The 17,262-nt window shown below is 37.2% G+C and overlaps 5 protein-coding genes and 1 long non-coding RNA gene across 19 annotated transcripts; 4 read left to right on the top strand and 2 right to left on the bottom strand.

Moving 5' to 3' along the window:
- Positions 1-1,326: 1,326 nt before the first annotated feature.
- On the top strand, positions 1,327-3,070 carry LOC126597306 (probable caffeoyl-CoA O-methyltransferase At4g26220). 2 transcript variants are annotated; one of them, XM_050264095.1, is made up of 6 exons: positions 1,327-1,482; positions 1,626-1,728; positions 1,818-1,897; positions 2,077-2,221; positions 2,294-2,428; positions 2,522-3,070. In XM_050264095.1, exons 2-6 carry the CDS (start codon positions 1,657-1,659, stop codon positions 2,810-2,812), a joined length of 723 nt encoding a protein of 240 aa, XP_050120052.1. In that variant the 5' UTR covers positions 1,327-1,482; positions 1,626-1,656; the 3' UTR covers positions 2,813-3,070. The 2 variants fall into 2 exon arrangements, with proteins under 2 accessions (XP_050120052.1, XP_050120058.1); XM_050264101.1 differs by lacking the exon at positions 1,327-1,482 and having other exon boundaries at positions 1,580-1,728.
- Positions 1,513-14,129, top strand: LOC126597292 (probable caffeoyl-CoA O-methyltransferase At4g26220). 2 transcript variants are annotated; one of them, XM_050264084.1, is made up of 6 exons: positions 1,513-1,617; positions 12,738-12,849; positions 12,953-13,032; positions 13,212-13,356; positions 13,425-13,559; positions 13,653-14,129. In XM_050264084.1, exons 2-6 carry the CDS (start codon positions 12,778-12,780, stop codon positions 13,941-13,943), a joined length of 723 nt encoding a protein of 240 aa, XP_050120041.1. In that variant the 5' UTR covers positions 1,513-1,617; positions 12,738-12,777; the 3' UTR covers positions 13,944-14,129. The 2 variants fall into 2 exon arrangements, with proteins under 2 accessions (XP_050120041.1, XP_050120033.1); XM_050264076.1 differs by lacking the exon at positions 1,513-1,617 and adding an exon at positions 11,982-12,157 and having other exon boundaries at positions 12,746-12,849.
- Positions 4,012-14,595, top strand: LOC126597413 (norbelladine 4'-O-methyltransferase 2-like). Of its 5 annotated transcripts, XR_007614248.1 has the most exons (9): positions 4,012-4,916; positions 5,010-5,110; positions 5,606-5,643; positions 5,768-5,859; positions 6,193-6,321; positions 6,477-7,019; positions 7,102-7,221; positions 8,260-8,453; positions 14,581-14,595. XR_007614248.1 is itself a non-coding variant. In XM_050264217.1 (3 exons), exons 1-3 carry the CDS (start codon positions 7,017-7,019, stop codon positions 8,778-8,780), a joined length of 267 nt encoding a protein of 88 aa, XP_050120174.1. In that variant the 5' UTR covers positions 6,328-7,016; the 3' UTR covers positions 8,781-9,059. The 5 variants fall into 5 exon arrangements, 1 of the variants encoding a protein (XP_050120174.1); XR_007614242.1 differs by lacking the exons at positions 8,260-8,453; positions 14,581-14,595 and having other exon boundaries at positions 6,477-6,609; positions 6,910-7,019; positions 7,102-7,470; XR_007614241.1 differs by lacking the exons at positions 8,260-8,453; positions 14,581-14,595 and having other exon boundaries at positions 7,102-7,470.
- LOC126597446 (uncharacterized) lies at positions 9,606-10,487 on the bottom strand. Its single transcript, XR_007614256.1, has 2 exons — positions 10,347-10,487; positions 9,606-10,042 (listed from the first exon to the last, which is right to left on the bottom strand). It is a non-coding gene; the product is annotated as an uncharacterized LOC126597446 (long non-coding RNA).
- Positions 9,883-10,920, top strand: LOC126597365 (probable caffeoyl-CoA O-methyltransferase At4g26220). 5 transcript variants are annotated; one of them, XM_050264172.1, is made up of 4 exons: positions 9,883-9,993; positions 10,068-10,199; positions 10,278-10,305; positions 10,403-10,469. In XM_050264172.1, exons 1-4 carry the CDS (start codon positions 9,886-9,888, stop codon positions 10,438-10,440), a joined length of 306 nt encoding a protein of 101 aa, XP_050120129.1. In that variant the 5' UTR covers positions 9,883-9,885; the 3' UTR covers positions 10,441-10,469. The 5 variants fall into 5 exon arrangements, with proteins under 5 accessions (XP_050120129.1, XP_050120136.1, XP_050120120.1 ...); XM_050264179.1 differs by lacking the exon at positions 10,278-10,305 and having other exon boundaries at positions 10,403-10,920; XM_050264163.1 differs by lacking the exon at positions 10,278-10,305 and having other exon boundaries at positions 10,371-10,493.
- Positions 14,113-17,240, bottom strand: LOC126597214 (deoxyhypusine synthase-like). Of its 4 annotated transcripts, none has more exons than XM_050263995.1 (7): positions 17,128-17,240; positions 16,412-16,716; positions 15,952-16,338; positions 15,766-15,852; positions 14,988-15,093; positions 14,672-14,907; positions 14,113-14,462 (listed from the first exon to the last, which is right to left on the bottom strand). In XM_050263995.1, exons 2-7 carry the CDS (start codon positions 16,604-16,606, stop codon positions 14,382-14,384), a joined length of 1,092 nt encoding a protein of 363 aa, XP_050119952.1. In that variant the 5' UTR covers positions 16,607-16,716; positions 17,128-17,240; the 3' UTR covers positions 14,113-14,381. The 4 variants fall into 4 exon arrangements, with proteins under 4 accessions (XP_050119952.1, XP_050119967.1, XP_050119959.1 ...); XM_050264010.1 differs by having other exon boundaries at positions 16,412-16,695; positions 17,128-17,227; XM_050264002.1 differs by having other exon boundaries at positions 16,412-16,809; positions 17,128-17,217.
- Between the last annotated feature and the right edge of the window lie 22 nt (positions 17,241-17,262).

Genomic DNA, 17,262 nt, shown 5'->3' with positions numbered 1-17,262 from the left:
AATATCGATCCAATTAAATGAATTAGTTTGGGTATTAATGAAACTTAGATAGTTAAACTGTTAAACAAATAGATGCTAAGAGAGATTCTCTTAAAATGAGATTCATGAAATCTGTGTCACCTCACAATTTAATGACAAGTCGTGCCAATATTATAAAATATTGTGCAAAAATCATAAGGTGACAGAGAATCGATGGAGTCTCCTTAGCATTTCTTGTTAAACAAATCAACCAATTCTTGTGTCAATATTATAAAACATTATGTCAATAATTGTTTGTTAACTTGCTCATGATTGGTATTATATATATGGTTCTTTGTTTGTCAACTTGCCTATGATTTTTTTTATTACAAAAATGGAAGTGGAATAAAAGGAAGAAGAAGAAGAACTTTATGAAATTATTGAGTATTTATTGATGGCAATTCAAGCTGTAGTCCATGCACTAAAGGAGTTTATAATCACAACTAAACAACCTATTGAATGTCCTTTAAATCGACAACCAATTACTATGTTAGGATACGATTGTATACATAAAGTATTGAAAGAGACCATCCACATGATTTTCGGTAAAGGTATAGAATGTATCATGTTGGTTTTATGAAGTTATGCATTATTATTAGAGACAAAACACTCTTATGAGATATAAGATTCATTGCGTAGACGCAATGCTTGCAACATTTTTTATCATTGTCGGCCACAATAATAGATATTGTCTACTACGTGATACATTTGGCCGATCACATTAGGCTATTAGTAGAAATTTAACAAAGTTGGAAGGCCTTGAACACAATACCACGGAAAATAATGTTCAAACCTGGACTAGCAGTGCCATCTAAAATAAGAAAAAGTATAAGGTTTTATCCTTACTTGAAGGTACGCATAGTCTATGGGTTTTTTTAATTTTTATTTTGCATCATTCTAATTTATTTCAAAAGATAAACTTAATAACACTCTTTCATGATTGTATTGGAATTTGGCCGATCACATTAGACTATTATGTTCAAACCTGGATCTCCAATAGGAAGCAATAACAACAAAGAGTATAAATTAACTTGGTTTGCTGGCAGTGGACGTCACCTACAGAAAAATAATGGTCCTGGATAATGATGACATAGGAAACCTAGGTAGGCTAGGCTTTTTGTTTTGCATGGTGATGGATGTTGTCAGATGGGTTTGAAATGATAAGGGTACTTTGAAATTTCAAAATCCGCTTGTGGAAGTCTGTGGGCACAAGGAGACTGGCGGGATTTTTGCCGAAATATGTCAAAAGATAATATCAATTATTTTGACATTGTTTCCTGGGGTATATTCGGAAAAGTACTCTATTTGGATTGGTGATCAAGGAGACTCGGCCATAAATAAAAAACTCAACACCCAAATTTTCCTGTGCAAAACTTCTCTACAACCTCCATAGAAAAATCTTTTACGTTGGAATTTTAAGATCCTTATAGACTGCCTTCATTGATTATTTAAAAGGATCAAAAGGTGGGAATTTGTTACTCAAACGTTCAAAACTTTGGAATTTTTGGTGCCATTGAAGTTTAGCTTTGCAGTGGTGCTCTCTCTGCCATTGTACAAACATGTCCATCGAGTTTCGATTAATCTGTCCGTAACTGTTGGTTTTGTAGAATTGCTTGGACTATTGCTTTCTCTTTGCAAATGGAGCACAGCGTGAAAAAGGACGCGAATCAGGAGAACAAGGGACTGCTGCAGAGTGACGAGTTATATCAGGTTACAACGTGGTTCCCTCAACTTTTGCTTTGCCTGTTTCTATTTAAAATTGTTAAATCTTGTTTTTTTTAACAATGTCAATGTGACAGTATATCTTGGAGACCAGTGTATATCCACGTGAACCGGAGCCTCTCAAGGAGCTAAGAGCTGCCACCGCCAGCCACCCGAGGTCATGATCCTTCGTATCTTAGCAGAACTTGTTCTAAGATTGCCTGCTTTTTAAGTTCATTAAGCTTCTTGTAGGCAAGCTAGAGCTTGGCATACACTTTAGTTGAGTGAGCGAAAACAGTCGAGCATTTCTTGATCAAACTGTTGAGGAGGGTTTTTAATTAGCTAGTATGTTTTCAGGGCTGCCTTGGCTACTGCACTAGATGCATGTCAGTTAATGGCCATGCTGTTGAAGCTCATAGATGCAAAGAAAACGATTGAAGTTGGCGTTTTCACCGGATACTCTCTCCTCCTTACTGCTCTTACAATTCCCGACGATGGCAAGGTTTGTCACTACTAATATCTGAATCTGCTCTTCCTGTTAATTACATTGAGCTTATAGTTTGTTGTACTGCAGATTGTAGCCATAGATATGAATCGTGAGACGTATGAGCAAATAGGGCTTCCAATCATAAAAAAAGCCGGTGTTGAGCACAAAATCGACTTCATTGAATCCCAGGCACTACCGGTTCTTGATAACATACTAGAAAATGTAAATATTTTGCGTTTCAAACCATAACCTTCAGCTGAAATAAGAGAAACAATAGTTGTGACCTTTTTCGCTTTCTCGTGGTTTTGTTTGCAGCATGAAAACGAAGGCAGTTTCGACTTTGCTTACGTTGATGCCGACGAGGTCAACTACTGGAACTACCATGAGAGGTTAATGAAGCTGTTGAAGGTGGGTGGTTTAGTTGTCTATGATAACACCCTCTGGGGAGGAACGGTTGTAATGCCTGATGAGTTGACTCCAGAGTGCAAGAAACCAGGCAGACAGGCGACTATCGAGTTTAACAAGTTACTTGCAGCCGATCCTCGTGTCCAGATTTCGCATGCTTCTTTGGGTGACGGGATCGCAATTTGTCGTCGTCTTTACTGATTCTTGCTTGAAAGATGTAATCTTACATGTCTAAAGCTCGGGGATTTGGCAATTTCCCTTAACTAATGAAATAATGTATTGTTGCAGTAGGGAACCCACCGGAGCCGTAGCTGTCACTGCTTATGGACCCGAACTGGGTGATCTATCCATGATCTGGATGAAACTAAAATTGTCTCAATATCCGGAGATTATTGTATATAAATAATTGTATTATATAAATAAAAAGAATTTTAAATAATAATAAAAAAATTTCAGGGATCTTTTCTTGATTGGTTTGTTCTACAGAGACTGAACTCCTTCAATCTCATTTTTATTCATAATTGGAAGTTCTTACGAGATGATAGGGTGATCCTTGTGAAAATGGAAATAAGTTTTTCGTTTTGATTTCACTTTATCAATTATGTAAAAAATTAAAAATCAAACAAATAGAGATAAGCCGGATTAATATATATTAATATATATATATATATATATATATATATTATGAAATTGAGGATTCATCATAAAATTAATTGACAATATAGGAAGTAGTTCAAGATCATATAAGCACATAACAAACCTTGTCCCTCACCGATATGGGACAACTCTCAACATGTCTCCACACGTGTGGCGGATTTTCAAGCTGGCCATTGGGCTTCACACATGGACAACCTTGCTCTAATACCATTATGAAATTGAGGTTCCATCATAAAACCAATTGGTAATATGTAGAGTAGCCCAAAATCATATATGCACGTAACAAACCTTGTCTCTTACCGATGTGGGACAACTCTTAAAATATTATATCTTGATCGATCTTCCAATTGGAACATATGATTTAAAATAGATCACTCAAAATTGGCTCATTTGTCATATTTATATCTACTAAACCTCAGTTGGCCTCCACTGTTCATCATGTGAGAGGGATGACTGTTCACCAGCAGTGAACTCCCCAAGCTGCCCTCCCATTCCTTCCTTGCCGGGTCTTTTTTCCGTCTCTGCTGCAGGAAAATGACCTCCTTGCCCTCATTGTTACCCTTCTTTTCTTCAGGGTTCTTCCGCTCTTTGACGACGTGTTGATCCTTGCCCTCATTGTTACCCTTCTTTTCTTCGGGGTTCTTCCGCTCTTTGACGACGTGTTGATCATCTTGTGTATCTTTTTTTTTGTTCTGACTCCCTCTTCGATTCCAGCGTTTTTTCCTTACCTAATCCACACCTGGCAGCAAATGATACATGCCTTTCCACCAAAAAATTATTAAAAAACCTTACCTGATCCCACACCGGCAGCAATGATGCATGCCTTTCCACCAAAAAATTATTAAAAAACCTTACCTGATCCACACCGGCAGCAATGATCATGCCTTTCCACCAAAAATTAATTAAAAAAACAAAAATCTGGAACATGTAGAAAAAAAAAAAAAAAAGGGGGATAGAAAAAGGGAAAAAGGAAGAGAGAGAAATAAAAGCTGAGCATGGATTGTGAGAGTGGGCATCTATCATCAGAAAAAAATAATTAAAAAAACACAACATCATGACATCTGGAACAGTTCCCTACCACTGTTCATCATGTCTTTCCTTTCTTCCGCATATCGTTCCTCGCAATTCCTCCAACTTTTGCCCACGCGTTCATCGGTCTGCACACCTCCTCTTCAATCATCCTGTCCACGCGTCGATCGTCGTCGAAGGGATCTGCTTCGACTCCTTCTCCACTTTTCCTCTGACTCTCCTTCACTTTGCGGTCTTCTCTCATCTCTCACTCTTTCTCATGCTTTCCTTCTCTACTGAAGAAGCCTTCCATCCATTTCGATCTCTCCCACAAACCCTTATGTTGCTAAAGCTTGCCTTCTCTCGCTCTCTGATCTCGACTTCTCTCTCTCACTTTCCTGCTGAAAAAGACCAACCCAGTAGAAATTTTTATCCCGTTCTCTCTCTCAAAAACTACAAATCACAGCGGCCAAACTCCAAAAAAAAAAATAAATATCGAATTCGAAAAGCCATTTGCTTTTCCTTGGATTTGGGTTTTCCTTCGATTCCTACACTGTCCAAAACTTTGCCTCGCGGCGTGGATCAAGCTAAGGTTTTCTCAGAGCCGCGATCGCAGCTCTGTCCTTCGCCGTCCGTCACTGTAAGTCCTTTTTTTTTCCAGAATTTTCAATGCATCGTTTTCTCTTCGTGTCTAACTTTTGTGTGTCTCTGTTATAAAATGTTGACGCTGAAGGTTTGTTGCTGAAAAATTGCGGCTGCAAGTTTTTTCAGATTTTCCAATTTCGTTGCAAAAATAAAAAATAAAAAAATAACTCCGACGACCGGCGTTTTGTGGTGAGTTTCCCAGTTTTGTCTATGCGTTTTTTTTTTTCTAATTTTGGATTTGCAAATGAGTATTCTTTTTTATTTGTTCCTTCGTGACTTGCATGCTGCTATATAATTTGGTTTTGTTTTTGTTTGTTCTCAGAGTTTGGTGTGTGGGAATCCGTTAGTGCTTCATTTTTGCTACGTACCAAGAGTTGTTTTCTTCTTTCTTATGGTTGTGAATATATATATATATATATATATATATATATGTGTGTGTGTGTGTGTGTGAACATATAATACCTTCGTTTGGAGTGAATCATTTTCTACTCAAAGTCTAGAATTCAAAGGACCCCAAATTTGCCAGAAAACGAGTAGAGGTTGGTTGTCCCGCAATCTAACCTCAATAATTATGGTTTAAACTTTATAAATTCTGGATTTTTTTAGTTAATTGTTTGGACTTTGAATTGGCAGATGAGGTTATATTAAGTTTTGAACTTTGATTTTTGTTTTGTGTGATTGCAGAGCAAGGAGAATTGACCCCAGTTATCTCCAAGCTTGCGGTAAACTTTTCTTTTTGTTTAGAGTTATGAGAATTCTTATAGAAAAAAATTAGAAAAACTCAAATTATAACTTTTGGTTTAAATATGTTTTTAATTTGGTCCACCATGTTATGTTTGTTAACAGGAACCTAGAAGAGTCTCAAATTCAGTTTCGAACTCTGACTAAAAATGGAACTTGGTGCCATTAAGCGATGGTCCTCAGCCCTCAAAATTCAAGTAACCCCATGATTTTTACATTACTGCGTTCGTTTTCTCTACTAATTATTGGTATATGAATTGTATTCTTCTATTAAAAATGATTAATTAGATTGTCAAAAAAAAAAAAAAAAAACCTTAGGCATTGCAGGTTTGGGATGATAGTTTAAAATCAATATGCTCGTTAGCCAGTCAGAGAACCTAATTTGGGAAGTGGGGTTGAGAACCTAATTTGGGAAGTGGGTTTTAAAGTTTCAATAGTTTCGTTATGTGTAATTTTCTTGCTTTGCCTACTAAGAATCTAATAACCAAATGCTTAGTTATTTTCTCCAAATGGTTTTCAATTTGTTGTAGGTAAAGAAGAGCTACTCCACTGTTTATGCAGCAGGGGAAGGGAAGGGAAGTAAAAATTATAAGGAAATGCGTAAAAGTTACAAGCTTTTAATTAAAAATAGAAATGGAGTGACATCAAACAAAATATAGGTAAAACTGACCACTATTTTCTTTCTATTTAAATATATTGATTAAGTTTGTGTCTATACAAGTTTAAAATGAAGTTATGTGTTGATTTTAAAAGAACTATGCATGCTGGAGTTTTATAGAAGTGTCAAGAAAGTTTTATACCAAACTTTTTACAGGAATTAAGTTGATTTAAGTATGGGTGGTTTTGTATTTGAAATCTGAAAGGAGAAACAGAAATTACAAGAAGAAGAGGAAGATTGAGTTCCGATCATGGCATTCTCTTTCTGCCTCTTATCCAAATCCTGACAGGTTAGTTACTCAACCTTCATTTCTCATCCATCTCCATTTTTTTTTTATTGTTTGGCTTCCGAGATTTGAGAAAATTAGGACATTTAAAGATTTTGATTTCATTTTAAATTTTCTTAAATTTATTGATTATTGGATGACATAATTTGTGATATACTGTAATTGATTTGAGCGGTTATTATTAATTTTAATTGTTCATGGTTAGAGCGGCAACACGATGAAATGGGTATGAATAACATATTTTGTGTGTTTGAATCCTCAATGAAGTTGTTTACTACAGTAATTGTGTTTGTTTGATAATAGGGATCTTATTGAAAAGCAAGGAAGAAGAATTGAATTAGATTATTGCGGGGCTCAGGAAAAACTATGCTTCTTTACAAGAGAAATTTACGAAATAAGAGTTGGATAAGATGGTAAGTAGATGGGTTTGATATTCAATGTGGCTGAATTTAGTTAACTTCTGTACATTATTAAATGTTTGAATATGTCTATCAGGCTGCAATAAAATCTCTCATTAGGGAAAGAGAGGCTAGACTTGAAATTGAGCGACGACAAAATTCCCTCTCATATGAGCACAGGAGAGTTCAAAGAGGGCTTTTAAGTGCTACTCAGAAGGTAGGCTCCATGTGCAATTGTTCTTGCTATTTAGGCAATTTCCTGGAACATCGAGTAGAAGAACAAATTAGAATTTTGTTAGTTTTTTTTTATTTTTTTATTTTTTTATTTTTTATGCAGTGTAAGCGTTAATGCATTTCATCCTAATATGCAACTTTTATTAGTATCGCATTTTGAAAGGTTGGCATCTCAAGTGAGCCAAATTTACCATTTTCCATTTAAATGAATTTTAAGATAACCTCCTGTCCATGTTTGTTTAACAATTTTTTATAATTCATTATATAGTTTTCAAAAAGGTCGTGCATAATTCTTGCTGAACTTGGTTTAGATTTCTTTTGTTTACGGATGGAGTGAGTTAATCACAGTTCTATCCGGTTAGTCATGTTGCCATTTTTGCATGACTTTTTGAACAGAAAACAAGGTTTATTATTTCAATTTCCACATCTACTTTTGATTTGGTAGATGTTGATTAATCTCATCTGTACCTGTTACTATTTTGTGGCTATATATGATTTATTTGACTTCCCAATTCTATATAATTAGTACAATTGAAATAAATTTGGCATACGGTAATTCTACCTTTCTACAATTTCTCATTGCTGCTTAAGTGGAACAAAATTAACTCAAACATTGCTTATGAAGAGAATGAAGTTGCATAATCTTTCATGAAATTTTCAATCCCGCAGCAACGCGTGGGCACAAATATCTAGTAACTACCTAAAAATGTAACTTCATCTTTGCAGTTACGAATGAAACGGCAAACCGAGGTACAAAGTTACATAAGCCCGAGTAAATGGACTTGTCATTCATACAGGAGTTCAAACACCAAACTGAACAAAATGATCAAAATTAACAAGCAAATTTCCCCTAGTGTTTGGGGTCTCAACCTCCAAGACAAAGGAAATAAAGTAAATCAATTTAATCGAACATGAGGGGAAGAAATGACCTATCAGAATGCTGCCTAACCCTACGTTAACGGCTTTATCATGTAAAAACCGTATACTATGCATTAATCTTCACAATCAAAAACTGTATCAGGTCGTAGTCTGGACAGCGTCCTTCGCAAATGTTTCAGCAACCAGCAGAGGGAAAGCAATTGTTGCATCGCAATGCACCTGGTTCAACCAATAAAGAGGTGGAGAATAATCAGAATGATATCACAACAGAAACAAGGATGACATATTCAAGAATGCAAAGGATACAAAAGAAAACGCTAGAAGGGTTAGGATTAGGTGGATACGAAGTTATAAAACGCAGTGAGAAGAGCAAATATATGGGTTAAATTCAAGGCCCTACCGGTTCTTGATAAGCTACTAGAAAATGCAAGTATTTTACGTTTGAAACCATAATCTTCAGCCGGAATAAGAAAAACCAAAGTTGTGACCATTTTCCCTTTCTCGTGGTTTTGTTTGCAGCATGAAAACGAAGGAAGTTTCGACTTTGCTTTCATTGATGCCGACAAGGTCAACTACTGGAACTACCATGAGAGGTTAATGAAGCTGTTGAAGGTGGGTGGTATAGTTGTCTATGATAACACCCTCTGGAGGGAACGGTTGTAATGCCTAATGAGTTGATTCCGGAGTTCATAAAACCAGGCAAACAGGCGACAATCGAGCTTAACAAGTTACTTGCAGCCGATCCTCGTGTCCAGATTTCACATGCTTCTTTGGGTGATGGGATCACAATTTGTCGTCGACTTTACTGATTCTTTCTTGAAAGATGTAGCCTTACATGTCTAAAGCTCGGGGATTTGGCAATCTCCCTTGACAATTGGAGATTTGATATTTATGTTTTCAGAACTCAAAATAGTTTCAATGAAATAATGTATTGTTGAGTGATATCTGCTTTGTCTAAGTGTTGTTAATGAACAAGATTACGCACTTAAATTTTTTCACGGTTAAGAATAAATGGAGAACAAATATATCGATCTACTAAAAAAAAATAAAAGAGAAGTTTTTGGTCAGTAGGGTATAGTAGTACTTTTATATTAATTTTTTTGCTATAATTATCAAAAATTTAAAAGGGTGATTATAATTCTATATGAGGTACAAATTTTAGTTATTTTTCCAAATTTCCCTATCCAAATTATGCAGGAAACTCCCTCACATAATGCGATGATGAAATTCTAGGAACCAAATCCCCTCCGGATCCAATAAAATTGAGTCTGCTGAGCAGGCAATCCGGGCCGTTAAAATTTGACCCAACAGCTACAAACATGAGGTCCTCTAAAAGTTATAATAATTGTAGCTGTTTGATCAAATTTTAACGACCTGGATCGCTTGCTCAGCAAGCTCAGTATATATGGATCCGGAGGGGTCCTGTTCCCAACTAATGCTCCCTTTCTATTTGATAGACTATGCAGTGAATGGAATTGCAAAATTGAATTAATAAACTTGATGAGTGTTTTTATATTTATAAGGTAAATTGTCGTTTGACCTTTTAAACTATTGCTCTAGTTAAAATTGACCTTTTAAACTATTTTTTTGGTAAAATAACCCCTGAACTATTTGAAATAAGCCATTTTGGTTAGAAAGCCAACTTGTTCTTGTGGTAGTTTCTTGAAATACAAAATGTTAGCAAGTCTTCTGTGGAACCTTCTTATGCTTCACCCAGATCAATACTGTGCTGGGCTTTCATGAGCACTTCACTGATTCAGGTCAGTTCATGGCCCTTCTCTTGAAGCTGGTGAATCCGAAAAAGGCAATTGAAATCGGAATTTTTACCGGCTACTCTCTTTTCCTCACGGCTCTCCCAACTCCTGATGATGGCAAGGTTGGTACTTGGTACATACCTCTCTCCAATTCAGCTGATATATGTTTACCTACCACAAACATTATACCTTGCAGATTACGGCCATAGACATCGACCGAAAAGCATACGAAATGGGGTTGCCAAGTATCAAAAAAGCTGGCGTCGAAAACAAAATAGACTTCATTGAGTCCCCAGCTCTGCCAATTCTTGATAAACTCTTACAAGACGTAAGCTGAGAAACTCTCTACTCTTTAAGACTTTAGAAAGTGATAACCGCACACTCATTTTCTCCCTCCGTGTAACAGGAGTGTGCAGCAGACGGAGAAAAGATATGTGTGGAAATCACTTCCCTAAACTTTGTTTCTGACTCTTACCTTTTCAGTTTCTTGTATTTGAAGATTGGTAGTGCTTCGTGCATGTTTTTCTGCAGCCAGAGAAGGAAGGGAGTTTCGACTTTGCTTTCGTTGACGCGGACAAGAACAACTACTAGAATTACCAACAAAGGCTAATCAAACGGATTAAGGTTGGCGGGATGGTAATGTACGATAACACACTCTGGGGAGGAACAGTTGCTTGGCTGGAAGAGGATGTTCCGGGGGCCAAAAGGGAGTGGCGGCAGTGTGCAATTGAGTTAAACTAATTGGTTTCCGCTGACACTCGCGTCGAAATTTCCAAGGTTACGATGGGTGACGGGATCACAATATGGCGTTTGCTGATCAAGTTAAATAAAATGCTTGACGAACAAGTATTATCCATAACTTGAGTTACATCTTTAATTACTACTAGCAGAGAACACACACTGTAGATGAACAATTTCTCTTAATAAGTGTATTTTTTTTTAATATTACATAATTAATGTTTTGTCCTCCTTATGTAAATATTATGTATCAAAAGTTAGGATAAAATAGGAAAAATAGGAAAAATAGAAATATGATTGTCGTTTTCTCACTTTGTGTGTGTGAACAATTTCATTTTATTTTGTCTTCTTATGTAAATATTGTGTATCAAAAGTGAGGGTAAAATAGGAAAAATAGGAATATGATTGTCATTTTCTACAAAAAAAAAAATGTAAAATAGTAAAAATAGGATATGATTATCATTTTCTCAAAAGATACAAAATTACTATTTTACCCTCCTCATGTCAACACTGTGTATAAAAGTGAAGGTAAAATAAGAAGAAAAAAAAAGATAAAAAGTTGACAAGGCATCTTCTTTTAATAGAATAGATTTACAAAATTATCGAGATAAGTCATGACTCATGAATGAGAATCAACGATGTGAAATGATCGGAATAATTGAGGTTGTACTATTGCTACTTAGGACCAAACTATATGTGAAATAATTGAGGTTTATTGCTACTTGGATCAAACCATATGTGAAATAATTGAGTAAAGAGCACGCTTTTACTGTTGAGTTTGCTTTTGCTTTGATGGTGCTTGGTTTTATTGTGATTCGACTTGTCCTTTTTTCTTTATTGTGTCGGTAGATTTGTATTGGCTCTGTGGCGGTGGCTGTGCCTATTCTCTTTTGAAGGAGATAGTTTTTAAAAAAACTAATCAAAATGGTTTAAAAACTTTGAATTTTAGTGATAAGAATAAAATAAAAGGTAAAGTAAATAGTACCAAGATTGAATTTTTAGTGTAAAAATGTGGTTTTTCGTTAAAGTGAACGGTACTGGGTGCTTTTCGTTAAAGTTCCCTAGTTTTTAACGTGTCGGAAACACGGTCACTACAAGTGGTGTCATAATATAATTGGTTGACTTTTTTTATCAAATTTTCAATTAATTGTATTATTACACTTGATGTACCCATACCGTATTTCCGACATACTGAAAAATCTCTTATTTTGAAGTTATTCGCCATTTCATAGTTGAGAAAATTGAAGCAACGGTCCTTGTATTTTGGTCCAATTGATGCTTTGGTTGCTGAACTAAAAATGTGTGAGTATTAATAACTTATTATAATGTGAAAATTCTTTTGACTAACGAACTTACATTCAAAATAAAGAGTTTAAAAAGTTTAAAGGGGCAGCAAATAAACAAGTCCAGCAACACTAGTCACGAGAAATTCTCAACTCATCAGAGCATATTTATTTATGATTTGTTGTGGGCAGAGAAGTGTCGATTCGGTTCACCATCGCTCCAACGACGGAAGACTCTACCTTCACTTGTAATCATCGGGATCGGGTACTTCTCTTTCTTTCTTCACAGGAATTCTCTGTTAAAAAATAAAAAATTGAGGCTGCAATGTTTTGTGCTGTATTGTTTTTATGAACAGATTGCAAAGATTTAGAATTGAGGAAGAAATGAAGTGAAAAAAAACCCAGAAAACTTGTGGCCTAAGAAATCTAATCGGAATCATGGGAAGTTTGAGATTGATGAGTAGCTGAGAAATGGGGTTGTGGGTTATTTAGCTTGATCAAAGTTGGTGCGGGTCAATGTTCTTGTAGTTCCGTAGGTTAAAAGCATTATTTCGAGGTCCCGGGTTCAATTCCCTTTCCCTACTATGGCTTTTATCAGTTTGTGAAATTTATAAGAGTTGATGAGTTTATATCTTCATAGAAAATTGTTTTATGTTGGAATTTTAAGATCCTTATAGACTGCCTTCATTGATTATTTAAAAGGATCAAAAGGTGGGAATTTGTTACTCAAAAGTTCAAAACTTTGGGATTTTTGGTGCCATTGAAGTTCGGTTTTGCAGTGGTGCCCTCTCTGCCATTGTACAACATGTCCATCGAGTTTCGATTAATCTGTCCGTAACTGTTGGATTTGTAGAATTGCTTGGACTAGTTGCTTTCTCTTTGCAAATGGAGCACAGCGTTAAAAAGGACGGGAATCCGGTGAACAAGGGACTGCTGCAGAGTGACGAGTTATATCAGGTTACAACGCCGTTCCCTCAACTTTTGCTTTGCCTGTTTCTGTTTAAAATTGTTAAATCTTGTTTTTTTTCTTTTTTTAACAATGTCAATGTGAGTGTGACAGTATATCTTGGAGACCAGTGTATATCCACGTGAACCGGAGCCTCTCAAGGAGTTAAGAGCTGCCACCGCCAGCCACCCGAGGTTATGATCCTTCATATCTTAGCAGAACTTGTTGTAAGATTGCCTGCTTTTTAAGTTCATTAAGCTTCTTGTAGCCAAGCTAGAACTTGGCATACACTTTAGTTGAGTGAGCGAAAACAGTCGAGAATTTCTTGATCAAACTCTCGAGGAGGATTTTTAATTAGCTAGTATGTTTTCAGGGCTGAGATGGCTACTGCACCAGATGCAGGTCAGTTAATGGCCATGCTGTTGAAGCTCGTAGATGCAAAGAAAACGATTGAAGTTGGCGTTTTCACCGGATACTCTCTCCTCCTTACTGCTCTTACAATTCCCGACGATGGCAAGGTCTGTCACTACTAATATCTGAATCTGCTCTTCCTGTCACATTGAGCTCATAATTTGTTGTACTGCAGATTGTAGCCATAGATGTGAATCGTGAGGCGTATGAGCAAATAGGGCTTCCAATCATAAAGAAAGCCGGTGTTGCACACAAAATCGACTTCATTGAATCCCAGGCCCTACCGGTTCTTGATACGCTACTAGAAAATGTAAGGATTTTGCGTTTCAAACCATAATCTTCAGCTGAAATAAGAAAAACCATAGTTGTGACATTTTTCACTTTCTCGTGGTTTTATTTGCAGCATGAAAACGAAGGAAGTTTCGACTTTGCTTTCATCGATGCCGACAAGGACAACTACTGGAACTACCATGAGAGGCTAATGAAGCTGTTGAAGGTGGGTGGTTTAGTTGTCTATGATAACACCCTCTGGGGAGGAACGGTTGTAATGCCTGATGAGTTGACTCCAGAGAGCAAGAAACCAAGCAGACCGGCGACCATCGAGTTTAACAAGTTCCTTGCAGCCGATCCTCGTGTCCAGATTTCGCATGCTTCTTTGGGTGATGGGATCACAATTTGTCGTCGTCTTTACTGATTCTGGCTCGAAAGATGTAATCTTACATGTCTAAAGCTCGGGGATTTGGCAATCTCCCTTGACTAATGAAATAATGTATCGTTGCAGTGATCTATGCTTTATCTAAGTGTTGTTAATGAAGCGTAAACAACTTCATCTTTGCAGTTACTAATGAAATGGCAAACCGAGGTTCGAAGTTAAACATAAGCCCGAGTAAATGGACTCGTCATTCATACAGGAGTTCCAAACACGAAACTGAACAAAACGATCAACATTAACAAGCAAAATTTCCCCAAGTGTTTGGCGTCTCAACCTCCAAGATAAAGGAAGTAAAGTACATCAATTTAATCCAACATACGGGGAAGAAATGCGCTATCAGAATGCTTCCTAACCCTATGTTAACGGCTCTATCATGTAAAGACGTATACTATGAATCAATCTTTGCAATAAAAAACTGTGTCAAGTCGTAGTCTGGACAGCATTCTTCGCAAATGTTTCAGCAACCAGCAGAGGGAAAGCAATTGTTGCATCGCAATGCACCTGGTTCAACCAATAAAAAAGGTGGAGAATAATCAGAATGATATTACAACAGAAACGAGGATGACATATTCAAGAATGCAAAGGATACGAAAGAAAACGCTACAAGGGTTAGGATTAGGTGGATACGAAGTCATGATTAACAATCCGGCCAAAAACAAGAGATAAAACGCAATGAGAAAAGCAAATATATGGGTTAAATTCAGTAATACCTTGACCGTTTTGGCAGAATCCCGTATTTTTCCCCATGATACAGCCTCGTCAGGACACGCTCCAGAATCACTCCCATCAAACTCTTGCGCAGTATTGATGAAGACAGCATAGTCCGCACCATTACGAAACATATTGGCATTGGAAATGTGATGTTTGGGCATGCCCCCTCCGAGAATGATCATTCCAGTCTTCCTTGGGCTTGCATGGACAGCTTCATCATTCATGGCCCTAATATCTGTTCAAAGGCATGCTATTATGCGATTTGACTTTCCAAGTTGATTATCAGCTGCAGTGACAGTGTAACGAGCAACATACCTTGCACTAAGTCGATGATCAGGCCTGGGCTGCGGAAAGAATGAAAGTACAACATGTCTCCCAGTGAGCCATCCGTTAAACCTGGACAATAAACTGGGATATTGTTCTGGAAAAGAACCGCAAATAGTATTAACTAAATAGTAGTACCGATGGTGGATTATGAATTCAACACATTAACTAATAAATTAGAAGTTATGCATGGGAAGGAACATTTTATGTCTAATCTTTCCATGCTGCTACAATGGTCCCCATATTCAACTGAGGCTGATCTTCTAAAGCAGGTGATTCATAAAATACGTTTTATTTTTTATTTTTTATTTTATATGTATGTGATGTATTATGTGTATAAGATTCATGAGATCCTGCAAGTGTGGGCAACCGGCCACTCAGATTTGTACTCACAAGATTGCACTTAAGGAGTTTTTTTTTTCCTTATCTTTCTGTATATTTGTAGAGGTCGCACTTGGTGCGATGGCAAGTGCCTTCGCCCATGAGCGGTAGGTCTCGGGTTCGAGACTTGGGAGCAGCCTCTCCATAAATGGGGGTAAGGCTAGCCGACATTCACCTCTCCCAGACCCTGCGTAAAGCGGGAGCCTTGTGCACTGGGTACGACCTTTATCTTTTACTCTACTCGTCAAAATACAATTTCACAAGACGATGTGTCCAAGCATGCTTATTGCTTATCCAACCAAATTTAGACTCTAAACCAGTAATTTGTGAGGCAAACATACTATAGAAGCTTAAGAGCTAAAGATAAAGTGTTCGGTTGATTTCTTGCCTTGTATGCCCAATAAAGGTATGAACGTCGATCATTTATTTCCTTCCCCAAGCGTGCAATCAATTTAGATGGAGTCCACAATACGTTCTGCCAAAAGAAAAGAAAGAATTAGAAAAAACCATATTTATCACGGCCTAATCACCACCCCACACCCCCCAAAAGAACTAACTTGAAAAGAATCCATGCCTGCTCAGTTTGGTCCTTCAACATCTGGTCGAAAATTGGTATGATCCAATCCTCAAACTTGCAATAGTTGTCATTAGGAACAAGCAAATTACCAATACGATTCAAGCCTTTTGACCGCAAAAGTGCTCCCGGTAGAGAGAAATCACCTCTGTAAGTGGGCGCAAGGCATTTAACTAGATCCTCCTCTATACCACCAGCAGTTGAAACCACAACATCCACCATATGGTGCTCCACCAAGTACCGAATTGTATCTCTAATCCCAGACGAAACCAAATTCGAAGTAAAACCTAGAAACACCTTGCATTTCACCGACTTTCTGTATTTCAAATCCCTCTCCTCCTCATTGCAATCTTCATCTATAGCCTCATCTGCTAGACTCCAATCTAGCTTCAGTGCAACAAAAATAATGATTAGGTCAAAAATAAAAGACAACTAGGTTAGTTTGGTAAGAGAAACTTACCATTTGGTTGACGATTTGAATGGCATCTCCGAGATTGGAGGCTTGGAAGCCGGTGGAGACCATGGAGCTAACGAGGCGAGGGTAGTCTACTCCCTGATTGAAATCATATCCTTCGATTTCAGTCCTTTGGCCATGCAAATCCTCTGACTCTATGAACACTGTAGAGTGCGTGGATGCCAACCGGTCATCTCCCATTGCTTCACTAACTGATTTCAAAATCGTATTTCACTACTACCGCGCTTTCTTTGTAATTTGGACAGCTCTTAGCTCACTCACTCAGTAATCTGAACTCAACACAGTCCAATCTACATTCAGATTAAGCTGGATTACTTGAAATCGTCGAGTTCACAGATTAACATATGCACATTAGTTTGTCTTGGTAGAAAAGTTACAAAATGCTGCAGGCAATCGAATCAATAATCGAATGGTCATCAAACGGGCCCTAAGTTTAATTTAAACTCGCACAAAAGGCGGAATTCGAAGTTAATAATCGAATGGTTATCAAACGGGCGCTAAACTTTCATTATCGAGTAAAAATGTTAAGAAAGCAACGCAGAACGTAATCGAAAACAACGACAGCAACAATTAAGTAAGAATTAAACAAGTAAAACAACATAAAAAATTTCAGTTCAACCAACCAAAGTTCTCACCTTCTTAATCCCATCAACTAAATTTCATATATTTTTGGAAATTAGGAGGAAGGGAAAAAAGCTTACCACCGGAGAGGGAGAGGCAATTCGGGAGCAGAGAAAAATGGCTGCCGCGATGGGTTGTGAAAAGGAAAGCCAACAACCTGGAGAGGGGAGCTGCGTGGCAAAGTTGTAATTAGATTGACTAAAAAGGTAATTAAA

Source organism: Malus sylvestris, chromosome 2, assembly GCF_916048215.2.
Source record: "Malus sylvestris chromosome 2, drMalSylv7.2, whole genome shotgun sequence".
Classification (NCBI taxonomy): domain Eukaryota; kingdom Viridiplantae; phylum Streptophyta; class Magnoliopsida; order Rosales; family Rosaceae; genus Malus; species Malus sylvestris.
Note: the sequence above shows the minus strand (reverse complement) of the source record. Positions and strands in the feature narration are given on the sequence as shown.